This window comes from Thermobia domestica, chromosome 13 (genome assembly GCF_964235325.1).
Source record: "Thermobia domestica chromosome 13, izTheDome1.hap1.1, whole genome shotgun sequence".
Lineage (NCBI taxonomy): Eukaryota > Metazoa > Arthropoda > Insecta > Zygentoma > Lepismatidae > Thermobia > Thermobia domestica.
Window position 1 is genome coordinate 170067571 of NC_137466.1, and position 25421 is coordinate 170092991.

Here is a 25421-nt window from a genome sequence, read left to right on the forward strand (position 1 = left end):
AAGTAACTTACGTGAATTTATATATTAAAAATGTGTTGTTTGTTTCAGTAATTTATTGCTGCTTGGTACTTTTGTAGATTTTAATATATTGTTTATACACATTATTTGTTATTTTGTTACGTTATATTGTTTAATATCAAGACAAATTTTGCAAGACAACAAAGTGAACGTTCGTTTTGCTATTGATTCATCCTCTCAGCACTGTATCTAGTGTGTGTTTGAAATATTACTATTCTTAAAAATGCGTTTGTTTAACATCTTTAAACATAATATTTCTCCAACCCAACATATCAAAACGTTCTAAGCGATCTATTTCAAAATGTCATTTTTCTTTCCAGATGATAATTCAGTATTCTTTATGGGATAGATTAAAAGAGATCTATGATTTGACTCGTGTACAACTTACCAACTTGGCATCTTTTGTTACTCACCTATTTGTAGAACAGGGACTTCCGTTATCTGTTCTAAAAGTAAGTTTTCGTATATTTGTATACATAATTGTTTTATGTTTTAAATTGTTATATTTGTTTATAAAATTGCACAAATACACATATCCATTACTATATTTCTCATAATAATGAGTATGACTATATTTATTCTTTAAATACTAGTAAGAATTTTTTCATTTAACTGTTTTCTATATGCATATATTCAGGTTGCTGCAAAATACCGTTTACGACGCTTGAAGCGTGAATTTACGCATGTAAACAAGCCAGAAAGTCTATGTATAAAAACACTGCAGAGTGCTTCCGTTTCGAGTTAAGAGCCATACAGACCTACGAACAAGCACTTTTTAAAATGTCCTAGCTTCAAAATTATGGTGTTTATCGCAAGCAGACCAAGGAATTACAAGAACTGGTATCTATCTCTTTATCTACACTTATAGATGGTAGGGGGGCACGGTGGCTCAGTGGTAGAGCGTTCACCTCCGGTGCTTGGGGTCCCTGGTTCGATCCCAGCTTGCGCCGTGTGGACTTCATGGTGGACAAACACTGTGCTCGTGGGTTTTCTCGGGGTTCTCCCGTTTCCTCCCACTTCCTTCATTCCACCATTTCATTCATTTCTCATCATCACCGTCTCCTTTAGCCTAACCGGCATAACCGTGGGACGTAAAACTTAAAGATTTCATTTCACTTATAGATGGTACCTCTCCATATGAGCACTCAATTAGTTCTTAAATGTGTATTTACGTACCCCAACTGCTACTATACAATTCATTGCGCTATTACCGGAGGATTCTAAAACAATAGTATGTGTCATTGGGTCCGGGATGTGTTGGGAATTAGCAGGTTCCCTCAGGAATTCCCGAGAATTCCAGATTAGGATTGGTCTCTGCCAGGCTATGGTCATTTCGTGGGATTTGGTAACTTGGAGTTCGCTCCAAGTGGGAGTTCGGCTTGCCTTATAACGCTCGAACGCCAACACTGCAGATGCTGGTGAACTCCTACTTGTTTGGGGAATTCTTTCGACCAGTAGGTAAAACTAGTAGACATTCAGGACCCCGAAGGACTTGTATGGAAGGCTAGAGTTAGTCGAACTTGATGGGCTTAACCCATTACATTCTGCTGAAAATATTGAATGGGCAGTTAGAAGAAAGGAGAACTTATTGCAATCACGGGCCAGCCATAAGTTATCAGGAAGGTCTTATAAAACATAATCGATTCAGCGAAAACATCCAACCTCGCGAAGACCCAGAAAACGTCACCCGTTGCGTAGGAGAACCATTATAATGTTGATTGTGATCTTCCGTGGTGGTATGCATCATGAGTACGTAAAGGAAGGACGTACAGCTACAAAGAGCTACTCTTTGGACGTTTTCCCTCATCGGCGTGACGCTCTTAGTCGAAATTGACCAGATCTGTGTAACTCAAAGACTGGGCAAATGCACCGGAATAATGACTTCTTTTATGATGTCCATATGATTGTCTTTCTTGGTACAATACAAGATTCCGAAGATTTGTCAAGCTCCTTACTCTCTGGATATAGTTCGGGGGACTTTCGTCTGTACTCGAAAATCGAAAGGGACCTGAAAAATATCAAAAAAAGACTATAAAAGGATATTAGGATAACTCGACGGCTGTCCTAACAGCATTTCTTGAGGTCCCGAACCTGTTTCGAACAATGCAATCATCACTACACATGATGCACATTCTGTGATCTGAAGCAGGAGGAAACTAGTTTGTGGGGACTAGAACGACGAAAACTGAGAATTAAGTTTTGTTTTTCACTAACCATGGTCGAACATTTTTCACACAAGCCTTGTGTACCAATAGGAAGAAAAATAAACCGATAGATATTAGTATGAGAAATATACGAATTTGTTGTGTATTTTCATTCTGAAAAGAGATGATGCGCTTTATGTCTTCAGACTTATTTTTATTATTGTTATAAAAAGTAATAAGGTTTAAGAATTATCACAGGGACAGAATGTACTCCTGTTACTTACTTAACAATTAATCAATATTCATTTCTGCAGCATCAGGCATACTTTGTCAACTTGATATTTTCTTTGACCTTAATCTGTTAAAAAGAACTTGATTGAACATGGCCAAGTGTATAGCTTAATACTAATGACCTAACTTTTCTTTTTAAGAAAAACGCAATCATATTGAAATGTGAAGTCTATTGTTATTAGTTTTTAATAATAATAATAATAATAATAATAATAATAATAATAATAATAATAATAATAATAATAATAATATATGTATTTTACAGAATCCCTGTTTTTCTAGGTACTTTGTCATATCAACTCTGTTGTGTGTTGTTATGCTAAATTGACTATTTTCGTTTCTACTTTAACTTTCAAAACTGTGCTACTTTTTCTTGTTTCATAGCCCTCCTCGCTGATCTAGTTGCTAGCGCATGTGACTTTCGTGCATGTGGTCCCGTGTTCTGTTCCCCGTGGGAGAGCACAAAAAAATTGATTTCATAATCTGTCACTTTCATTAGTCATCCCCTTCTTTTAGCCTAAAGGGCACAACCATGGAATGTTAAGCAATAATAATAATAATAATAATAATAATAATAATAATAATAATAATAATAATAATAATAATAATAATAATAATAATAAAAATCCATGTTTCAAGATTAAAAAGAAAATAAACCCTTCATTTATTGTGAAATTCCTTCTTTACGTTACTAATAAAATAATTTTACAATTATATTTATTTGAAGTTGTAATTATATTTTGTTTTCCAACAGGTAATTCAATTTGCTGAAATGAACAAGACAGTGGTTCAGTTTCTTCGAAAAGTCTTGTTAGGTATCTTATTACATCCATCAGAAGAAACTTGCCAACAAGTATTTCTTCGAGTTGCTGCGTCTCCAAAGCTCCACATGTTTCGGGAAGGTCTTCGTTTGTTCATGCATCACTTCTTGTTGCGTAAGAAGCACAAAATAAGTGAAAGTGATCAACAGCAATTGGAAAGTCGAGTGCTTATAGCAGAAAAGGCTCTTGCAGCAGGAGAATCAAGATTGAAACTTTAAAATAATTCCCTGTGTTTTTGCTCTCTCTCCTCCCTCCGTTTGTTTAATAGAAAAAGTCATTACAATAAATTCGCCAAATTTTCCATCTCAAATGTTGAGTCATAAAACTTGTCTGTTGAAAAGTATCTAACATGCTTCTTTTTAAGAAATAAAGACTGATAGATCAATATTGCTATCAGTAGAAAACAAGGCGCATTTTCATACTTTTGTTGTGTCAAAAAATCTTAGCAGTGTGTTAAGTGTAGTTTCAAAGGGAAACCAGAACTCAGACTTTCTGTACAGAATTGATGCAGTTTATATACAGACTTCGTTGTAAATAAAAGTTCGTATTTATTTTTATCTATACCATTCACTACCATTTTATTTTAAGTATTAGGTGACCTTTTACATTCAAATATACATGCATGAGTAATCTCGACATTTATAGTACAGATGAAACTGGTACATCTGTCAGTGTTCAAAAAGCAGTATAAGTATTCACGTAACTGAGATTGATATATTCAAAAATATTCTTTTTATAATTAATTCCATCCTATTAGATGTACGCACAATATAGAACATCAACATAATACTGAGCACCTTCGTGGTTAATATATGCGCTTTTGTATACCCGGGTTCGATTCCCATTGGAGCTCATGTGGTTTGGATCCCATGTTAAGCTATATGTCCATGTCTCATGTAACCTGAGTGTTGAAGGGGACGCTGAATTTCAATACAACCAATAAACAGAATACTATTTATATATAAACAGAATACTATTTATATTTATATATAAAAACTGTTGTCCATCTAGGATCCTGACCTGCCAGATGTTACACACACACACACACACAAAGTGGTTTGTCCTATCACCATAATAATATTAAATAACTTAAGATCATTTTTTTTCTGATCAGAAAATATGGGATTAAAGGATTAAATACAGATACAACTAATTTGTTTGGGAATGTGAATATTTTGTAATGCTTTTGTAACCATGTTTTATCAATTTTGTATAGACAAGTGTATAATTTAATGCAAAATTCTAATTATTATTTTGATAAAATTACAGAATGTTGAAAATAATATATAGTTTTATTTACCTGTATACATTTAAAATCATTTAAATTGTTGAAGCATACCAAGTTTTCTCGTCATTCTATATCAATCTTAATACAGTTTAGTTTACATGGATTTCCTTTTCTTTGTCTTACAAAAATTGGAAGTGTTTTCTTTTTAATTAGATGTTTCTTATTTTTAGCGTTCCTGTTCATTTTTTTAAAGGAAACATTGCATATTTTGTTTTTAATGCAAACGAGATTATATTGTACAAACTGACTTTTTACCTTGAAATACTCCTGCAAATTTAGGGTTGATGCTGTAGGCTAAAATTTGTATTTATTGCCACGCGTTCGAATATTTTTGAAATTCAAAGATATGAAAATGTTCTTGTGTGTGTTTATTTCAGACAACTGTTAACTTATTTCTGAAATGATTTTCTTACATGAACAACTCTTAAAGCTGTTTCTCGAGAGTTTGCTAAGGTCAAATGTAAAGTGCTGTGTACTTAGTATATGGTCTCAAGTTACAAGACGGGCACGGTGCTCAATGGTAGAGTGCTTATTTCTGGTGCGTAGGGTCTCCCGGTTCGATCCCCGGCCAAGTAAATTTGTAGTGGACATCATCTTGTCCGTGGGTTTCCTCGGGATACTCCTGTTTCCTTTCATATTCTCATTTCACCGATTCGTTCATCATCAATCATCCATCTCCCTTAGCGTAAAAGCCATAATCGTGGGACATTAAACTGAAAGATTTTATTTAATTTCAAGTAGATTATTTTTCAATCTTTAGTGATAAATGCCATGATTCTTGAGTTCGAATTTTTTTTATACAGAAATAAATGTTAAGAATGTAAACTAATCTTTTCAAATACGAAGTGCACACCAAAAGTACGTGCCGTTTCGTTCTAATTTTCAGCAACAAGAAAATACAGGGAACTAATCGGTATCAATTTCTCAACAAACTCTTCCTCTTTATTGCTACTCAGTTGCCATCGCTACGTCCATTTTGTGTAGCATATAGCATAGTCATCTTTGGGGGTATGTTTCATATACTGGAAAATAGCACTTCCCAGGGTCTATCTACTGACAAAATGACGTCCACAAAGAAAATTTTTGAAGATTGTTTCCAAACCTCAAAGGAACAACCAGAAGTCATTCGGGGCTAAATCCGGTGAGTAGGGAGGGTGTGATAGGTTAATACCGTGGTCAGCCAAGGATGAGATCACAACATTAGCACGGTGTAGTGGTGCATTGTCCATGTGGAGAATGAAATTGCAATTTTCCATTTATTTTCGTTTCTCAGTCAGTTTTTGGGGGAAAAACTGTTTCCAAAAGTATACGTATATACTCGCCCGTAATTTTATGGCCTTTCGAAACAGGGTGAAACAATATCACTCCCTGGGAATCCCAGAAGATAGCGTATAGCACGTTCTCATTGGATGCCATCTGACGACTTTTTTTTGGGGGGGAAGGGGTGAATCTGTGTGTTTCCATTGCATCGACTGCTTTTTTGTTTCCAGATTGAATAATGGAATCTGTGATTCATCCATTGTCACAACACTTTCCAAGAAATTGCGTCGCTTTCTTCTGATGCATATCAAATTTACAACACTTGATCGAATCCTTGCCTCTTTTTAATCGTCATTAAACATCGTGAAACCTGCGAGAAGAAACTCAGCTCCAGTTAGTTTGTAATTATTTGTTCTACTGTTTCCATTGTATCACAAATCTCCTGCATGGTAACACACCTATCTTCCGTAATGAAATTTCAACAGCCAGTGATAGCTTCAGTTGATACTGTTTTTGGACGTCTAGACCTTGGCTCATTCTCCGCACTCGTTTGTCGTGCTTTGAACTTACGTACTCACTTCCTAACAGTGTTTTCTACGAGAGCACTGTTACCACGCACACACCATCCAATTGGCATTGAATATCGGCTGCACAACGTCTAGCTGCTGTTAGGAATTTCACAATTACCCATTGCTCTTCAACCGAAAATTCCATGTCTTCGGAGAAGGGGGGCTCAGTGGTAGAGCGTTCACCTTCGGTGTTTGGGGTCCCTGGTTCGATCCCAGCTCGCGCCGCGTGGACTTTGTGGTGGACAAACACCGTGCTCGTGGGTTTTCTCGGGGCTCTCCCGTTTCCTCCCACTTTCTTCATTCCACCATTTCACTCATCTCTCATCATAATCGTCTCCTTTAGCCTAACCGGCTTAACTGTGGGACGTAAAACTTAAAAATTTCATTTCATTTTTTCCATGTCCTCGGGCACTGTCAGAAACATGTCTTACTTGTTTAGACACTGTGACTCAACTGCTGGTACCTAGTAAACAAAACCTGCATTGCTTAGAGACGAAGGACGACGCCACAGTTGCTTTCCTGAAATGACAAAGAATGTGGACTTTAGAACAAAAGAGCACGTACTTTTGGTGTGCACCTCTTATTAATGTATGAGAATCCTATATTAATTATACATTCTTATTTAAAACTCAGACAAATTGAAGGTAGTACAAGATTTGAAGTTTGAAATCAAATTTGGTATAGCATTCTAAACAAATAATCAATACCAGTAGCAGAATGGTTGACGCGTGTGCTTCCTTTGTGTGGTTTCGGGTGCGATTCTCGCATGAGGTACAAACCCGAGTAGTGGTCCGGATCCCACTTTACACCGATAGTAGGTCGTGTCTAACATAGCTTCTACTGAAAAGGGGTGAACTCTTAATCACACTCAACAAACCAATAAACAGTAACAGAAATATAGCAATAACTTATCGAAACTTTCATTTACAAAAATTAAAAACAAATAAGTAAACCAGCAGCGATTTCACAACACACAATTCGTTAAAATGAACAAGAGATTAAGGATATTCGCAAAAAAGTAAATTAATTAACAACTGACACACAAAATTTATTATACAATTCCATAACTACAAAATTTAATACATTAATAAAAGCGATAATAAGCTCGTTCTTCAATAAATAAATAAATAAATACTTAAGTCTTTTGACTTGATAAAATGCAACATAAATGTGTTTTTGATGAACCAGCAAAAACTTTCCGGTAACCATTTATTCTGTACATTTTGTTTTCAAATGGTTCTCATTCGTCAATTAAGCCATCCAAAGAAGAATCTGTAAAAATAAATAAATAAATTATTAAGCTTTTACTTCATTGTATACACAATTTTAATGCATAAGTGAAATCTTAATAATTAGATTCAAATTCGAATTTCACCGAAAATGAGAGGTGGTTCCATGGTCTATCTCATGAGACATACGTTTTGTAATACTAGTTAAATCTAGTTAAGAACTTGTAATAATAAGCATTTTTACAATTGTATGTTTTAAAGTTCTGCATCTGTACATATGATAGTGAATACTACACCAATATTGTCTTTCATCATAGTATTTATCTAGTTGGAATGAAATGACATTTTTAGTTTAACGTACCATATATTTGTCTAATTGTAAAAAAGCAGATGTAAATCTGTACATTTTATGTAACAGGCCAAAGAGCATAATGAAAATATTTGTGCAAATTTGGATTTAAGTGTGGGTGTTCAACCTTTATTGCGTCGTGATTATAATTAGTTCAAAAACTAATTTTTGCATGTATTTTCCTAAATAAGACATTCCACTAATCGTTTTGCAAAATTGTTAACTAATACTTTAAGATTGGCTAAATAATTCTGTTTAGATATACCACTTCTAAGCCTACTGTTTTGAGCTGAATGTGTTAGTAAGACTAAAATGAAAGTAGATAAAAATAGGTTATTTTAGGGAGCACTGTTACTGTAACATCAACATGTAAACCAAAGTGTTAGTTCGAAAAGTCACGAATAGTTGATCTAATAATTATCAATAATTTGACTTTCTCTTACACAATCGTTACGAGGTGTATCATTTGGTACAGAATTTCATATTTTTAGTTAAGATTTGTACTCTTAACATTATAATTGCCATTACGACGAATGGTTTTGATTTTATTTTTGGTTTGATATGTAATAATACAGTTTGGATGCCAAATGCCTAACTCCAAAATTGAAGTTTTTCAGGAGAGACACTTGAAGTTCAACAGTTCATAAAAACTTCATATTTCCCTTATTTTGACAACCAAAAGCATAATTAACTCAGCTTATGGTATTTTCATATACTCTTTTAAAAATTAAAACACTAGAGAGTTAGTGTAAAAGAAATGAAATATTATGCTGTTTGAAAACGGCCAAGACGGTTTTCTAACAATACAGAAACTTTTATTTATATATATATATATATATATATATATATATATATATATATATATATATATATATATATATATATATATTTATTTATTTATTTATTTATAGCTAAGTGAACGCTGAGCCACTGTTCCGTTCTTCGCTTTGAACATCGCTTGAAATAGTTCAGCAAGCAGCGAAGACAAAATTGTGTTCCTTATAGAGAGCGTCTGTGATCGTTCGAAGTCACTTTTACCAGTTGCTTCATATACCAAACTCGCCTTGCCTCGTGATTTAGTCTCAAGGAACTCGTTGGGACAGTCCCGATAAGTTCAGTCAATCTCTCGAAAGAAGGTACGGATTTCTTATGTAAAAACAGTGTGTAGAGGAAAATAAAAGAAGTATGATGTTATGTAATAAAAATTATTAGTTAACCGTAATAACGTGCGTATAATCCCATACAAACAAAAATAATAGTGCTATTTTACATTTTTCTCGTGTAAACTAAAAGTGTTTTTCTCTCCCGCCCACGTTCAGATGAATACACAAGTCACGCACACTAACACACGAATTTGGAATTGCACCTCGCAGATGGAGAGAGAATGGTGGATTGCATGCACTAAACGGAACCAGAAGAACCAAAAATGATCTATTATAATAATTCTGCGTAGGCATCTTGACGTGTTTTGTCCGCGCTCGAAATTCATTGTAAACGCGTCGCGCTCGTGTATTCAATACAGGAGCTTATTCATTATGAAAATAGCTAGCAAATGTAGAGCACAAATAGTAATAACATGTGGAATTGATAATATTAATAGTTGTACAATTTTCATGCAGTAGAAAATTTATAATGTTCTAGATTCAGTAATTACAATAAAAAGTTTTCGAAAACGTTTTTATACCAAATTTAAACAATTTTTTATTTGTTTAATATATTTTGCTTTTACTAGTATTTTTGCACGAAAATATTACGTATGTATAAAATGTGCATTTAGCACAAGATTTTATTATGAGACGATATGGAAAGATAGTATGGACATCCAAAATAAGAAATGATTTATATATGTGTGTTCAGTTAGTGTGTTGATACCATAATTCTTCAATCATTCTACTGGGCTAGTTAACACCCAAATTTTGGCTACCGGTCTTCGAGATCCTATGTTTTCAATATGCTCGTGATATGGACTAGAGAAAACATAGCTGAAGAACGAACCCAGACCTAAGTAATTTTAGAAGTGGGGCTTTTTCTCATCCAGGACATCCAGGGAAAATTTTTCTTGTTTTGAGGTGGTTTCGTTGCTGCCATCCAGATATAGTTGCTCGAGCTGATGTGCAATAAGGTTTATCGGCCATTCAACTTCTCTTCTTCCTATTTGGCCTTTTTATAGGTCAAGTATAGAGAATCCTTCTTAATTGTTTAGATTTTTTTTAAATTAAAAAAAAAACTGTTGTGATAGTTTCTTATTATACTTGATGTGACGCATCTTAAGCTAGTTAACTGCATTGTAGTCGTGATTTTTATTTTGTCTGGTAATTTTTTCTTGAAGTAACTTGACCAAATCTGTGGGGTTCGTTAAGTGAACAATAAACTTGTTCTTTCATAGGGCCGAAGCCATTATGTTGTAGCCGTCTTTAGGCATGCAGATAGTTTTTCCCTTAGCTGAAGTTTCAAATGACCAGAAGTCTACATCATTAGTAAGTCTACATCTACATCATTAGAAGAACAGAGATCAGTCAATCCCAGGGCACTTACCCTCCCGGACTTCTAGTATATCCTCGCCGGTTTCCTATCATGTGCAGAAAATGTTTGTATGGGTATGTTTAAATCAACACTACAGGATGGAAAATTGAAGTGATACTTGTTGACGATAATTCAAAGAGTCTTTGTTTCATCACACATCATCATCATCATAAAGAGTTCACACAAATACGCACTTTGCTTGGCGAGATCTCCCATCTCCCAATAAAGCTTGTGCATCTGTTCTCTATCATCGGCAGTAACGCTTGAAAAGCAATTTTTTTCGACACTTGCAGTTCAGATTACGCAATACTTCAGGAAGCGTCTTACGGTGCAAAATGTGTAGGCCTGTTGCAACATTACGCGAACTATTGAACTCGTTGCGAACCCTTTTTCTAGTTCTCGAAGGACCCTCTTCTGCAATACAGTTCACAATAATATACGCTAAGGAAAACCCCAATTTTATGAGAGTGGACGGTTATTTACAACAAACAACTGGATTTATGTCACTTGGCAAGTAAATTGAATGACAATTCCATTCATAGAGCCAACATTGAATGTCATGTGGTACCGTAATTTCGAACTAGGATTTAAACCACGTGGCAAACAAATATGTACCCATGTATAGAAGTGAATTATGATATTAACTTTTTTTTTTCCTTAGCTCAGTCACTTGGCATCCAAGCGTTTTATATATTTTTATTCTGAAAAGGTTTAAGTAACTATTATGTTGCATCGATGTATTGCTTATCAATATATATAGGGGAAGGTAGTACACAGTGGATCATTGTACACAGGGATCGGAAGACATTACTAATTTATTTACAGCACAAATTCACCCAGTTCATGTCATTTGTTTTGTTTTCCCATTACACACTTGCGAATGAAATGTCAACAACAATGGATGTTCTTCTCGTGCGCTGAAGTGAAAAATCTATTTTGCTCATGCTAAAGTAAAAAACAGTAATAGAAGTGAATGCTGTGACGATGTAAATTATTCTGTAATTTATAATATTACAGACTGGATAAGTAGGTAAGGATGTATTTGTAATGTAGCATAGTTTATTTTGTTTTTCTTCTTCAATAGTTCCTTGTAGTAAACAATTGTTTGCGTTAACACCAACAAGTACACAGTGGATCACATCGGTGTAGTACACAGTGGACTGATTCACTCTGTACCTCATCGTGTTTATAGTAATTCAATATATTTGGCATACTCATTTTAAAACACGTCGTAGTATTGCCACCTCACGGGGTTCCTGCTTTCATGTTATAGGTTGCAGAATAATGGTTCGACCACGAGGAAAAATATGCAAAATATGCAACGTTAAAGACATTTCAATGAGAGAAGGAATGTAATTACTGGTGGAGCAGGGACATTGTATTACAAGTATTGCTGAGTTCAAGAACATTGGTTACACAACTTTGAACAGATACATACCAAAATATATGAAATCACCAGGTGATAATGTTAATATGGAATCGAATTATTCTGTGCGACAAATGTTCACATTGGAGCTGGAGCGTTTACTTGCGAAATATATAAAAACGTGCAGCGAAATGTGTTATGGCTTATCTACCGTGGCTGTGAGGCGTTTGGCGTATGAACTTGCGAAGAAAAAACGATATATCGATAACTACATCGTGGGAAAAAGCAAAAATTGCGGGTCTGGAGTGGATGAGGTGGTTTCTTTATCGTAACAAAGATCTTAGTATTCGAAAGCCAGAAGCTTATAATCTTTCAAGATTGACGTCAATCAACAAACACAATGCTGAGGCATTCTTTAGTAATTTACATAACATATATACGAAATACCCCGACTTCTGTAATACTCCTCGTATTTTCAACTTAGATGAGATGGGAACTACAACAGTTCAGACACCTAAGAAAATAGTAGCAGAGAAATGAGCCAAGCAATTAAATCAATGCACGAGTGGCGAAAAGGTGGAGTCCTCGTTACAACATGTGTGACGGTGAGCGCATCTGGTACATTTTTACCACCAGCTATGGTTTTCCCTAGGAAATATTTTAAACAACGTATGATCAATGGGGCATCACCTAACACACTTGGTTTGGCTACTCCGTCAGGATGAATGAATGTAGAATTGTTCCTGGAAGTTCTAAAACAATTTGTAAAATATAGCTACTCAGCACCAGCAAACACTTCTTTGCTTATATGCGATAACCAAAGTCACGAAAGTATTGCTGCAATAGATATAGCACAAGAAGCTGGAGTACATATCTTGACTCTTCCACCACATTCTAGCAATAAAATGCAACCGCTCGATGTGTCTGTTTTCGGACCATGGAAAGCACATTACAATGTTGCTGTGGATACCTGGTTGTTACAAAATCCAGGAGTACACATGACAGCATATGGAAAGCATGGAAAGTAGCTACTCCAAAGTAGCTCAATACTTTGGAGTAGCTACTTTCACTCGCAGTGATTCCAATTAACATCAGCAGGTTTCAGAAAGACCGGAATATTTCCTTGCGAACAAAATGTATTTTCAAACATCGATCTTTTTTTCTCGGTTGTACGTAGCCACGATCAGACAGAACGACAAATTAATTACCTTCCTCAAGCAACAATCCTCCAACTGAAGAAGTAGAAAATATAGATGCAGATCAAAGAGAAAATACTTTCCAGAAAGGAAAACGTAACCGTGGTTTCGTGTCACCTGAAGAATTTCGTGGATATCCCAAAGTTTTACCATGAGAAAAGAAACATTGTAGAACGAAAGGCGGAAGCTGTATCTTAACAGACACTCCGGAAAGAGCTAAATTTTATGAAGAGAAAGCCAGTAAGGAATCCAAACTCAGCGGCAATCCGAAACAGAAACCAAGAAAAATAAAACGAGCCATCCTGATGAAAGGGGAAGAAAGCGGTAGTTCAACGGAGAGTGATGATTTTTAGCCAATTGTATTACAAAATTCTTCATATGACGATGTTACTTTAGAGACAGAAACTACTATTAATAATGATTTGGAACAAAACCAAAGAGAACCTGAACCTGGTGATTATGTTCTTGTAAGATTTCATTTACGGATACCTTACGTTGGTCAAATCATGAAAGGGAAAGACGATGAATTTAAGATTTCGTTTCTAAGGAGAAGTGAGAAGATGCATGGAAGTTTCGTCCAACCAAATAAACTAGGTATTTCACCCATATACAATGCTTGCATAGTAAAAGTGCTTCCAAAACCTCTTGTGAAAAATAAAAGACTGTCTGGTTATATCAGTTTCCGGTGGAGGGAATTGATCTCAGCTAAAATTTTGAAATTTTAGAGTGATAAAGTCGATTTAGACTTATATTTCTTCGCGCAATAGTGCATAATCAGACAAATATAATTCAATGCAGAGAATCAAAGTTTTATTTTCCATTTTTGATAAATCGTTTATGTTATTATGTAGGCCTATAATTAGTTGAACTACTAGTTTTAAATATCCAGAACTAATAATTCTCTGGATAAGATATCAGTTGAGTTGTCTAAAAACTAGGGCCGTAACTTGTGGGGGCAGGGGACAACTGCATCCCAGGAAAGCTCCCCGTCGTTCGAGGAGGGCCCATTTTAAGGTAAAATTTTCCTACTCCATATACGATACGAAGATGAAATTATAAATGAAGCATCTAACATGTTCACTATATTACGTAAACAAAACAGGACACAAAAGGAGAATAAAACAAAAACTAATCTTGGGTCTATTTCAGTAAAAAAAAAAAAAAAAATTGTATACTATTAGGGACCCTAGAAATAAAATTTATTCGTATGGCTTTGAGTTTTGTCAATATTGTCCCCTTAAGTAATTTGTCATGTATGGAACAGGCCCAGAGGCGTATTAACGGCCTCGCAGATCTTGCCGTGCGGGAGGGCCCACAGGCTCTGTGGGCTCATAAAGAATAAGAGAAAGGGAAAGATGGAAAGAGCGGCCCAAGAATTAGAAAAACAACTTTTTCTAGTGGACCCAAATACCCCCCTCCCCAGAAAAAAATCTAAGTTACGGCGCTGCTAAAAAGTTTGATTTATAAAAAAGTAATTTGTGTTGTTTATTCTCATATTCAACTCTTAAAATTAATAATTATGCAATTAAGACGCTTGTAATAGTTCAGTTCTCACTTTTATTTAGAATTTGATCATTTATTTTGAGCAGTAGTATAGGGTTTGACGATATTGCTTACAGTTTCATGGATTTTCAAATTTTCAGATGAGTCACTTTATTACATGTTTGTATTCACTACTATCAATACATTGTTCCATTGACCCACTGTTTACCTATATATGATCCACTGTATACGATGGTGGTATACAGTGAACCAATTTGCAAGCATTAGCGGTAACTGTAGCTGTGCGATACAGAGAAGCGCTAGAAATTAATAAATACTTAAGAATGTAGTGCAGACATGTGCTCATGTTCTACACGAAACAACTTCCAGTAACACTCACATTATACTGAGTTTTAAAAATTGATCCACTGTGTACTACTCTCCTATATATTATATATAGTGGCGGATCCAGGATATGATCAAGGGAGAGGCTAAACCATAGTTTGCAGCTTTACAGTGTACAGCAGGATGGAAGCCCATTTTATTCACTGTATACCTGAGCCCCCTGGATCTGCGCCTGTACACACACACACACACACACACATATATATATATATATATATATATATATACAGTGGCGTATTTACGATTTTGTTTCGGGGAGGGCTTTGTTAACTTTCGGGGGGGCTTTGCCTGAAAATGTGAAAATTCTTCATATACTTTACTATAGTAAGTAAGATTTCGGGGGGGGGGGCTTAAGCCCGGAAGCCACCCCCCTAAATACGCCACTGGAGGGTGGTCCTTAATTTTCGATTTCCGAATTTCTTTGCTCCCAACCCCTAAATTGGTTCCATGTCGGACCAAATTAATCTGTGAAAAAAATGGGTTCAATCGAAGAATATTTAACCGACCCCCAAGCGACCTAAAGATCTGAATGCATTTACAATATATATTATATGGCAAAAGTTTGTAATAAACTCTTGTAACTTAAAAATGGCTGAGGGAAAGGAATCATATCTTGGATAGAGGTTGTAGAAGTAGATCCATACCTGATACTGAGTAGTGACCGAGATGAGGCATATCTTTACGTCCACCATCTTGGATTCGGGCACAAAATGTTAAATAGAAATGACTTCGTATGATATATCATTTTGACGTAGCTTTTGATGACAGAGATCTGCCTTTATTTTTCCACTTATCTCTGAACATGTAATAATAATCAATTATGGAAAATAAATGCTCCCAAGTAATAAAACTTAATATTCTGAGAGTTTATATCTCTGTACGGGCTGCAGATTTATAAGATTGTTGAATAGTTTCCCTTATTTGAATTAAACCATAAAGTAAAGAAAGAAATGCACATTCGTTTCTCTGCAGTGAAAGGAAAAGTAAATATGATTCTTTCCTAATCAATAATTTAAACAATATGTTCCAGTTTATCACTGAAAAAAATATTCAGAATGGTTATTTATCTCTTAGATAGGGGACTACTAAAATGCATATCTGGCAACACTGAAACGATAACAGCAATGCTCAGCTCAGTCAGTTTATTTGAAGGCTTCGAGAAAGTACGATTGTTTTCCTATGCGATTGTTTGTTTTAGTTTCTTCGCACACAGTACTGTTGAATTTGTACTTTTTTACGAAGTGTAAACAATTTATGCAGTGCAATGGCATTATTCCCGAAGTCAGCTTTGTGATGTTTACGCAGACTACGAATGCGCCATCATTTCCATGTAAAATTTTGGGTCCGAATACAAAATTGCGGACTTCAAAATGGCCGCCATCATGCTATTTCCCAGGGTCAGATGTGGATTACTTCCAAACCCTGTATCCAAGATTTGGTCCCTTTCCCTTCAGCCGCTTTAAACTAAGAAGGGTTTATTCCAAACTTTTCCTATATATTAACATATTGGATATGCATTCAAACTTTAGGTTGCTTGGGGTTCGGTTAAATATTCTTCGATTGAGTCCATTTTTTTTTTCATGGATAAATTGGGTCCGACATGGAACCAATTTAGGGGTTGGGAGCAAAGAAATTCGGAAAAAATATTTGGCCATGTAATTAAGGACCACGCTAATATATATATATATATATATATATATATATATATATATATATATATATATATATATATATATATATATATATATATATATATATATATTACAATTATTGAGCTTAATACTTACTTTGTTGAAAAAGGCCTCTCCAATATATTGATGCAGTTTTTGTATTATTATTATATGTCTATTAGGGGAAAATAACGAACATAAAAATATGATGTGATCTATAGTCTATGAGAAAACGATGAGTAATTTTCAAGAACTTCCACCAATTTTTTTGTTTAAAAAAAGATATAAAAACAATCTAGTTCTGAGACCAAAAAAAAAAAAAAAAAAAAAGAGTTCAGGTGTACTGTAAGATCAACTATTGAAGCACATGAATCCTTTCTCTGCTAAAGCAAATAATTTTAAGGAAGTGTACAAATATCTGTCGAGTTACCAAGAATGGACGGGTCCGGATCGAGGGGACCTCCATGAGTGCACCCCTGATTCAGACAAAGCACAAGTTTTAAAAGGAATTAACGACATTTTGGGAGAAGAATTCAGAGTGCGCCACTGAAAGAAAATAAACAATTCAGAAAAGTTTTTTTTTTTTTTTTTATGAGTCGTCCATTTCCTAAACGCTTCTTGTCCATTTATATTAAATCGCAGAAAACCAAGAAAAACTGTAGGATTGGTGCGTTTTTTAGAACTGGATATATTTTGAGGATGTTCAGGTTTTTCACATGAACACACTGAAGTATTCCCAGCTCTACAAAACATGCACAAATAGGCTATGGCAGGAATATTCAGAGTATACAAAAGTATGGTATACTCTGAATATTCCTGCCACAGCTTATGTTAAAAGTCTTCGAAGATAAAGTCAGTGAATGAGCAATATTAATGGGGATGAATATATATAAAATGCATCTTGTATTTTTAAGAGGTGGCAAATATCAAGTTTTCATAATTTCTATTAAAATTAAAGTAGGGCCACATTTAAACATTATATTCTTCGAATATGGAACAAAATTGTTCGAAAAATGGAAGGAAAATCATTTGAATAATTCTAACAGCATTAATCCGTGGCAATATTCCATTAAGATTTAAACTTATTAATATTCTCTTATCACATATTAAGTGTTTTTATGTGTGAAACTTTGTGATATTATCGACTGTGTTTGTAATCAATAAATTCGTTTGTTGCTAAAGCTAGATTAATCATTAAATTCTTCTCATCCAATCAGAATTTCACGATTTAACTATTCGAATCGTGAATGTTCCATTAGTACTGCAGTCTCTGTTGTGGACAGAGTGGCTAAGTGATACGACCAGTTTTGGTGCGAGGAGTCCCTAGTTTGATTTCAGTTATGGTGGACAAGTGTCGTGTGTGTGAGGTTTTCTCACGGTCTTCCCACATTCTCATTCCACCAATTATTTCATATTAATTAATTTTCTTTAATTATCTATCCGTTTTAGCATGTCATATGATGTTTATTTCGTGCAATCATATAAAGTGCTAGACCTCCGCTTATTTACTTTATCCTCAGTGTCAGTTTGTTCTTTATATGTCTATAGCAGTATAATGTTATAGTTAGTTCATATGTCTTAAGACACTTAACTTACCGTCACGATGATTTTGATGCATGCACTGCTTGAAATTCCGTAAAAATTCTGTGCCTTCCATTGATTGTTCACAACCATATCCACCGTTATAATGTATTGAAGCATAATCGAAACAATCTGTTACGCCATCCTGATTGCAGTCCTATAATTGACAAAATACAATTAACAATCAAAAATTAGTAGAAAGTTATTCCATGTTTCATATCAAAACTACGTTACAATTTTCAAGATAGCAGTTTCTTCGGAGCACTGTATGCGATACAGGGGCGGACCAAGGCAAAATTTTCACCCAGGCAAAGTGACTTTTAGGCGCCCCCATAGTCCTAGCCTATATTTTACATTTTATTACAGTGATTTTAATATGTTAAACACATTTTTCAAAAACAAAAATAATACTCAGATACAGTATGTAGATATATTTAACACTTAAAAATATACATATGGTATCAATTACATTGCGTTATTATTATTATTATTATTATTATTATTATTATTATTATTATTATTATTATGTACCGATGTGTATAAACAAAAACAATATGGAACAGCATTTATTGAATACTACTAATGATGACATGAATACTGCTATTTTGTAAATTGTTTTGCTATATCAACAATATCAGGAGTCATTCTACTATATCGACTACGTAATATCTATTCTTATAACGTGAAATACCAATAAATACTTTTCACGTATGTTCAACGTGTTTTACGTACAGCATTAATGTGAGAACATTGGATCTTATGAATAAGGTTGAGCAAGGTGAGTTTACTTAAATTTTAGAGAGTTTACTCCCTTTGGTATGAATAAAGATGAGAAAGATGAGCAAGCTCTTTGAGAGGTCACTCACTGTCTGAGCAAGGAGTCACCACTATTGAGATAGCTCTAATTTCATATGAATAAAACTGAGATCTCTCTCACACTTCGGAGTACTCTCTCCAAAACTCTTGAGTCGCCTTATTTGCTGACTCAAGCCGTGAAGTAAAGACGTTTTGTGAAAATGGGTGCATGCAACAATGACAGAAAATATGCAAGGAGCGCAGAAACACGTTCGAAGTGGGTTATAAAACTCTCTATCGCTTTGATAAAGAAAATATGGATTAAGTAATTATTTTCCTAGGCGAATCGGAAAAAATTAGAGCGGGACACTTGCTAACGAACACAGAGAATGCGATTTTTTTTTTTTTTTAAGATTCTTAAGTGATCCAGGTTTTCAAAACGGAATAGGGGAGGACATAAGTGTCAACCAGAGTACCATGTCTGTCACATTTTCAAAAGTTCTAGAGAAAACAGTAGAGAAGGCCCATTTGTGGATAAAATTTCCATATATTCTTGCTGAACAACAGGCAGCCATAAATAAGTGGCGCCAGAAGTACAATTTTCCGTTCGCTATAGGAGTCATCGTGTGCACACATATGGAAATTAGACGGCCTCATGAACACGGGGATGAGTCTATAAATCGTAAAGGACGTTGCACCTTAAATGTTCACACCACTTGTAATTATGACAAGGAATTCGCGAGTCTGGATGCTTCCTGGTCAGGTTCTGTGCACGATTCGCAAATATGGATGAACGGAGCTGTTCGCATAGTTATGGCAGAAAACAAATCAGAAATCTTGCTTCTGAGAGACTCTGGATACACCATTGCTTATTGATTTATGACTCCTGTCCGGAATCTAGCTACGTCAGCAGAAAAGAAATTCAATAACAACTTCACTAGGAATCGCGTTATAATAGAAAGATGCTTCGGTCAACTCAAACAATGATTCCTTATTCTGGAAAATAAAATAAGATTGTCAACCATCAAAGGCCTTCAGTGATTCTAGCCTATTTTGTTCTGCATAATGTGGCTAAATATCTGAAAGACGGAGATTTTGACATCATTGAGAAAGGGTTTGAAGAAGAGGACGACATTGCAGGAGATGAGACACCGCGCGAGAGACAACGGGGGCAAGGAAAGAGAAACGCAATTGCCAGGGCAATCGTAGAAGGTCATTAAAATGTGAGCTTTCATGCAAATGTCAGGTTTCTAAAATGCATTTTATTAAATATTAACGCTGTACTCTATGCTGAAATACTAATACTGCATTTTTGTACCTGTTCTATTTCGAGGGAAAGGAGTTCCGAATTATTAAAAATGGTTGGATAGTCTCTTATCATGTCCACAAATGCTGGCAAAAAGTAATTCTTTTTTTTTTTAACAAAATATTCCATATCACTCATTTTTAACACTTTTTAAAAATTATATAAACATCTGACAAACTACCTTCTTGACCATCTCGGAGTGGACCAAACTCTGTGAGCATGCTCAGGTTATTTAGGAGTAAGTTCTCACAACTATGATAGATTTTATTCATATGAAATTTGAGACTTTGCTTATGAAACAGAGCTTGCTCACCTCACTCATGAACAAAGTGAGCAGAGTCAAGACTCCGCTTTATTCATACGACCCATTGGTAAATAAACTTCTTCAAAGCTTCTGCTTGTTTTTCTTCCTCGTGGATTTTTTATTATTTTCTTTTTTCTGTAATAAGATCCAGAATGCTTTATTTTCCCCCTGACATTTTAATAATTATACTCTGCTTTATTAATATTCTCTAAGGAAACAACATAGTACGCACAGCCTCACCACATCACACATCCGATATACTTGGATACCTTGGACTTACTGACTCTTTTGTAGTGGTTGTGGTTGCATTGATAAGCTTGTTACTAGTAACAATGAAACAACATGTGCTGGCAGGAGGAAGGATTCAAAGGTAGTCGCTGATTTTTTTTTTTTTTTTTTTCGTAGTGCCGCTTCTAACTACTATGTTGTTGCAGAGTCCTATATTCGATTTTACAAACTGTCGGAACGAATGATTTGGCAAGGACTTTAAGGACTTTACATAGCGAAACAATAACATCTCCTCGATATTACTTTCAACAAAAGCCGACAGTTTGGTACGGCGGTGTCGTTTCTAAGAAATCAAAAGTGCTGTGTATACGGTTCTCCCTCCACTACCACTTTAAAAGAGTAACATCTAAACTCCAATAACATTCATTGCCTGGGAAAAGTTCACAAAGAACATGACCCGCTATGAACAATGCCAACTCCCCCTCCACTCTTTCTTCTACATACCATGCCTCCATCCCAGACAGCACAATGCACATACAGTACCCGTATAGTACATGTACAATTGCACGGATGCAACATGTGCATCATCTGTATAAATACACGCCTGTACATGTGATGCACATAAGCGTCACAGGTCCTATTCAACATCTTCACGTGCGCAGTAGTACATGTGCAATGCACACGTCTTGCACAAGTGATTTACACCTACCGCACAGTTGATTTACACGTAGCACATATTCGATTTACATGTAGTGCACAGGTGATTTACATGTAGGACAGAGGTGATTTACATGCAGTACATAAGTAATTTACACGCAGTACCCAGATGACTTACATGTAGGACACAGATGATTTCCCTGTAGTGCGGAGGTGATGGAAAAGCATATTCGAGATACAACGAAAAAAAGTTTATATATTTGATGCCTTGCGCAGTAACACCATTTTTTTTTTTTTTTTAACACCAAAGACATCACCTTCATCCATATAAGAAGTAACTCATAATTGTCAGCGAGAATTTTACTTTTGGAGTTTATTATTTGTAATAAGCAAAGCTTTAGGTAGTATATTTGACATGTTTGCCAAGTAACAAATAACGCAACATGTTCTGCTATAGTCGGTCACGAAAATAATTTTGTAGACCTATGAACTGTCTGACAGTAGTTACATCAGTACAGTGCTGCCACCTGTTTATCTTGTATCCTAGCTCAGCGGACGTTACGGAGTTTTTTACAGTCATTCAGCTGTCATTCGTCGAAAGGTCTCTATAACACCGCCTGGAGAAAAACAGAAAACTTTCAATTAAAAATATTATAGCCATGTTGCATGTTTTAAATACTAGGAGAATGAAAGTAAAAGGTATACACCTGTACGGTATATGGATACACATGTCCAATAGCCTATTTAAATGTGCTTCATCCACACAAATGCACATGTACACATGCACGACTTAATCATGGGTTATATACGTGCGTTTCATTCACGCAAATGCACATGCGAACATAACGGCTTAGGCATGGGTTATATAAATGTGTGCTTCATCCATGCAAATGCACATGTGCACATACACGGGTTATGTATGTGTGCATCATTCACACAAATGCACATGTGCACATGTACGGCTTATGCATGGATAGTGCACATGTGCCATACACGTACGTGTTGTATGGGATTTATCGATACAGCCCCCCTAGTACTATATGAAACTCTGTTCTTCCATGGTGGAATAGAAAAAGATTATGTAATTGAAACTACTTTACAAAAATACAAACCAAACGTCAGTAGAAAACACGTTATAAAATTTACTTTTTGATGCTCGTTTTGGCGCTTTCTGACTGTGGCGCTCCGGGCAGTTGCCCGGCTCTTGGTTCCGCCCCTGATGCGATACTAAGCGGTTATATGAGTAGTAGTAATTAATATTATTTATGTACAGCAAAGTATATTTGGGGGGACGGTGGCTCAGTGGTAGAACGCTTACCTCTGTTGCATGGGATCTTTGGTTCGATCTCCGGCCAAGGAAGCTTGTAGTGGAAAACATCATGACCGTGGATTTTCTCGGGATACTCCTGTCTCCTCTCACATTCTCATCTTACTAATTCTTTCATCATTGTTCACTTGTCTTAATCATTTGTTTCTCATAGTTTAAAGATCATGTACATGGGACGTTAAATTAAAATATAAACTTTCATTCAAAGTACAGTATATTTACTGTACTGTATTAATTTCTTTATTAAATATTACACTGGACTAATAAATAAATCAATATACTGATTGCACTTTTGAACATTTAGAGAAAACAATTTGTTGGATAATTGAGATATTCCTATATTATAGCATTCCTCGTCTATAAATATAATAGACCCTAACATATATAAAGAATTGCTCATCTCTGATGCCACAAATGTTTTAAAGGAAAATCTGTTCATCATTTCTCTGACCGCCTTACCTGCCTACACGACAAGAATAAAGAACAAAGATTGCCAAAGTGAACATTCACACACATATATTTTTGATACTTTCCTTGTTTCTAGATCTCCATAGAAAATTTAAAATTAATGAAAATTTAAATAGCAGTTATTTTGATTATATATACAGTATATATATATATATATATATATATATATATATATATATATATATATATATATATATATATATATATATATATATATATATATAGATAGATAGATAGATAGATAGATAGAGAGAGAGAGAGAGAGAGAGAGAGAGAGAGAGAGAGAAGAAGAAGAAGAAGAAGAAGAAGAAGAAGTTTGGTTTGTTAGTCTTCAAGTGAAATGTAAGAAAAATATTCGAACGCAAAAGAAAAAGAAGGGACGTGATAGAAGATATGGTATAAGGACAAAGGGAGAAAGGAGAAAGGTGTTACAATTGATATATTGTGTTAAAATGGTTAGTACTATTCAACACAAAAATATAGATGAGGAGTCTATTCCAGGGAAACTTCTTAATTAGCGGGAAAAGACCTGCCATGGATTGTAGAAATTATTTAATAATAATAATAATAATAATAATAATAATAATAATAATAATAATAATAATAATAATAATAATAATAATAATAATAATTTTATTGTTTCCTTTAGTTGAAACGGGATAAATACAGGACAAAATTAAAAGTTAATTTTAAATTAGGTATAATTATAAAATTCTATTCTTTTACTTACCTTTCCGTATTTGGTCATATATTTCAATACAATCTGTTTTGCACACTGGTACTCTTTAGCACAATCGGAATAAGCTGAAAAGTAAATAAAGGTAAAAGAAGTGAAAAAGTCAAGAATGCACAATAGATGAATCGTTTAATCCTTTAATAACACTGTGTTACAGTGATTTTGCTTCCTGAAAGTTATGTGGTGTACCAGGCAGACATCCAACCTCAAGCTCTGGAAATGACCTTAATTTTTGCTCATCATCCACAGATTGCGGGAAATTGTTGGTTTTTTTCTGTATATGATGGAAATTTCCCAGAAAAGGGAAATTTATTTTCCTTAGTTTGGCAACACTGCGAATTATTTTATATTTTTTGTTTGGCAACAGTGTCATGTGTTGATAAGGAATAACTCATTTCGCTGTTGCTTGTTACAAAGCTATTGTGTGTTTAAAGATAAGAAAGCGGTGAGAAGAGATTTAAAATAAGGAATGAATGTTGTACTGATTGCTCCTTATATCAGTGAGTACTGTATTTTCCTGAAATACGAAACGTCAAATTATATACCGGTACATTACAGAGATTAGACGAACAAGGAATAAGACAAAGATATTGTGTGTTTCTCACATAACGCCGTTGATTTCATCATGTCACGTTGATTTCATCATGTGTATTAATGACAATAATGTATTTTGTTACATGTGCGGAAAGTTCATCTTGAAATCGCAAAGGAGAATCATTACTCCTACCATCAAGATGTGCTATAAACTCTATTTTGGATGTGCAATCGGGGATCAAGACAAAAGTTTGGCACCCCATATTTGCTGTTCAACTTGTGCTGTTGACCTTAGATCATGGCTTAAAGGGAAGAAATATTCAATGGCATTTGCTGTCCCAATGATATGGAGAGGGCCAAAAGACCATGTAATAGACTGTTATTTCTGTTTAACAAACATTTTAGGACATACATCTAAAACTAAGAAGAAAATCGTTTACCCAAATCTGCGCTCGGCCCTGAGACCGGTCCCACATTCAGTAGACCTTCCTGAACCAGAGAAACCAGATAAATATGAATTGAACACTAGTGACGGATCTGACACAGAAGATGCTGTGATGAATTCTGAGGTTGCACCTCGAGATAGAGAGTGTATTCCACCAAATTCAAATGCGATTCATAAAATGACACAGTGTGTACTAAATGATCTTATACGGGATTTAGAATTGCCGAAAAGGAAAGTAGAACTACTTGCTTCTGATGCAACAATATAATTACTTGGAAAAACGTGTGAAAATTTCGATATATCGTTATCGTGAAAAATAATTGGTACAATTCTTTTCCACAAGTGACAGTGTTTCTTATTGTAACAACATTGATGGCCTATTCAGTGTGTTAGAATACGAGCATAAGACAGAGAATTGTGTCTTTTCAT

The 25421-nt window shown here is 34.9% G+C and overlaps 2 protein-coding genes across 3 annotated transcripts in view; one reads left to right on the top strand and one right to left on the bottom strand.

Moving 5' to 3' along the window:
• LOC145668739 (nucleolar MIF4G domain-containing protein 1-like) overlaps positions 1–4557 on the top strand; it is a 65091-nt gene extending 60534 nt beyond the window's left edge. For both annotated transcript variants that reach the window (XM_081736868.1, XM_081736869.1), the window contains exons 11-12: positions 339–470; positions 3208–4557. In XM_081736868.1, coding sequence (XP_081592994.1) covers positions 339–470; positions 3208–3492 — 417 coding nt within the window. In that variant the 3' untranslated portion in view covers positions 3493–4557. The remainder of the gene's footprint in view (positions 1–338; positions 471–3207) is intronic.
• A 2861-nt stretch (positions 4558–7418) lies between these two features.
• LOC145668741 (lysozyme 2-like) overlaps positions 7419–25421 on the bottom strand; it is a 39444-nt gene continuing 21441 nt past the window's right edge. The window contains exons 3-5 of the mRNA XM_081736871.1: positions 24008–24081; positions 18208–18349; positions 7419–7663 (exon numbers count right to left, since the gene is read on the bottom strand). Of these exons, the coding sequence (XP_081592997.1) occupies positions 7632–7663; positions 18208–18349; positions 24008–24081 (248 nt within the window). The 3' untranslated portion in view covers positions 7419–7631. The remainder of the gene's footprint in view (positions 7664–18207; positions 18350–24007; positions 24082–25421) is intronic.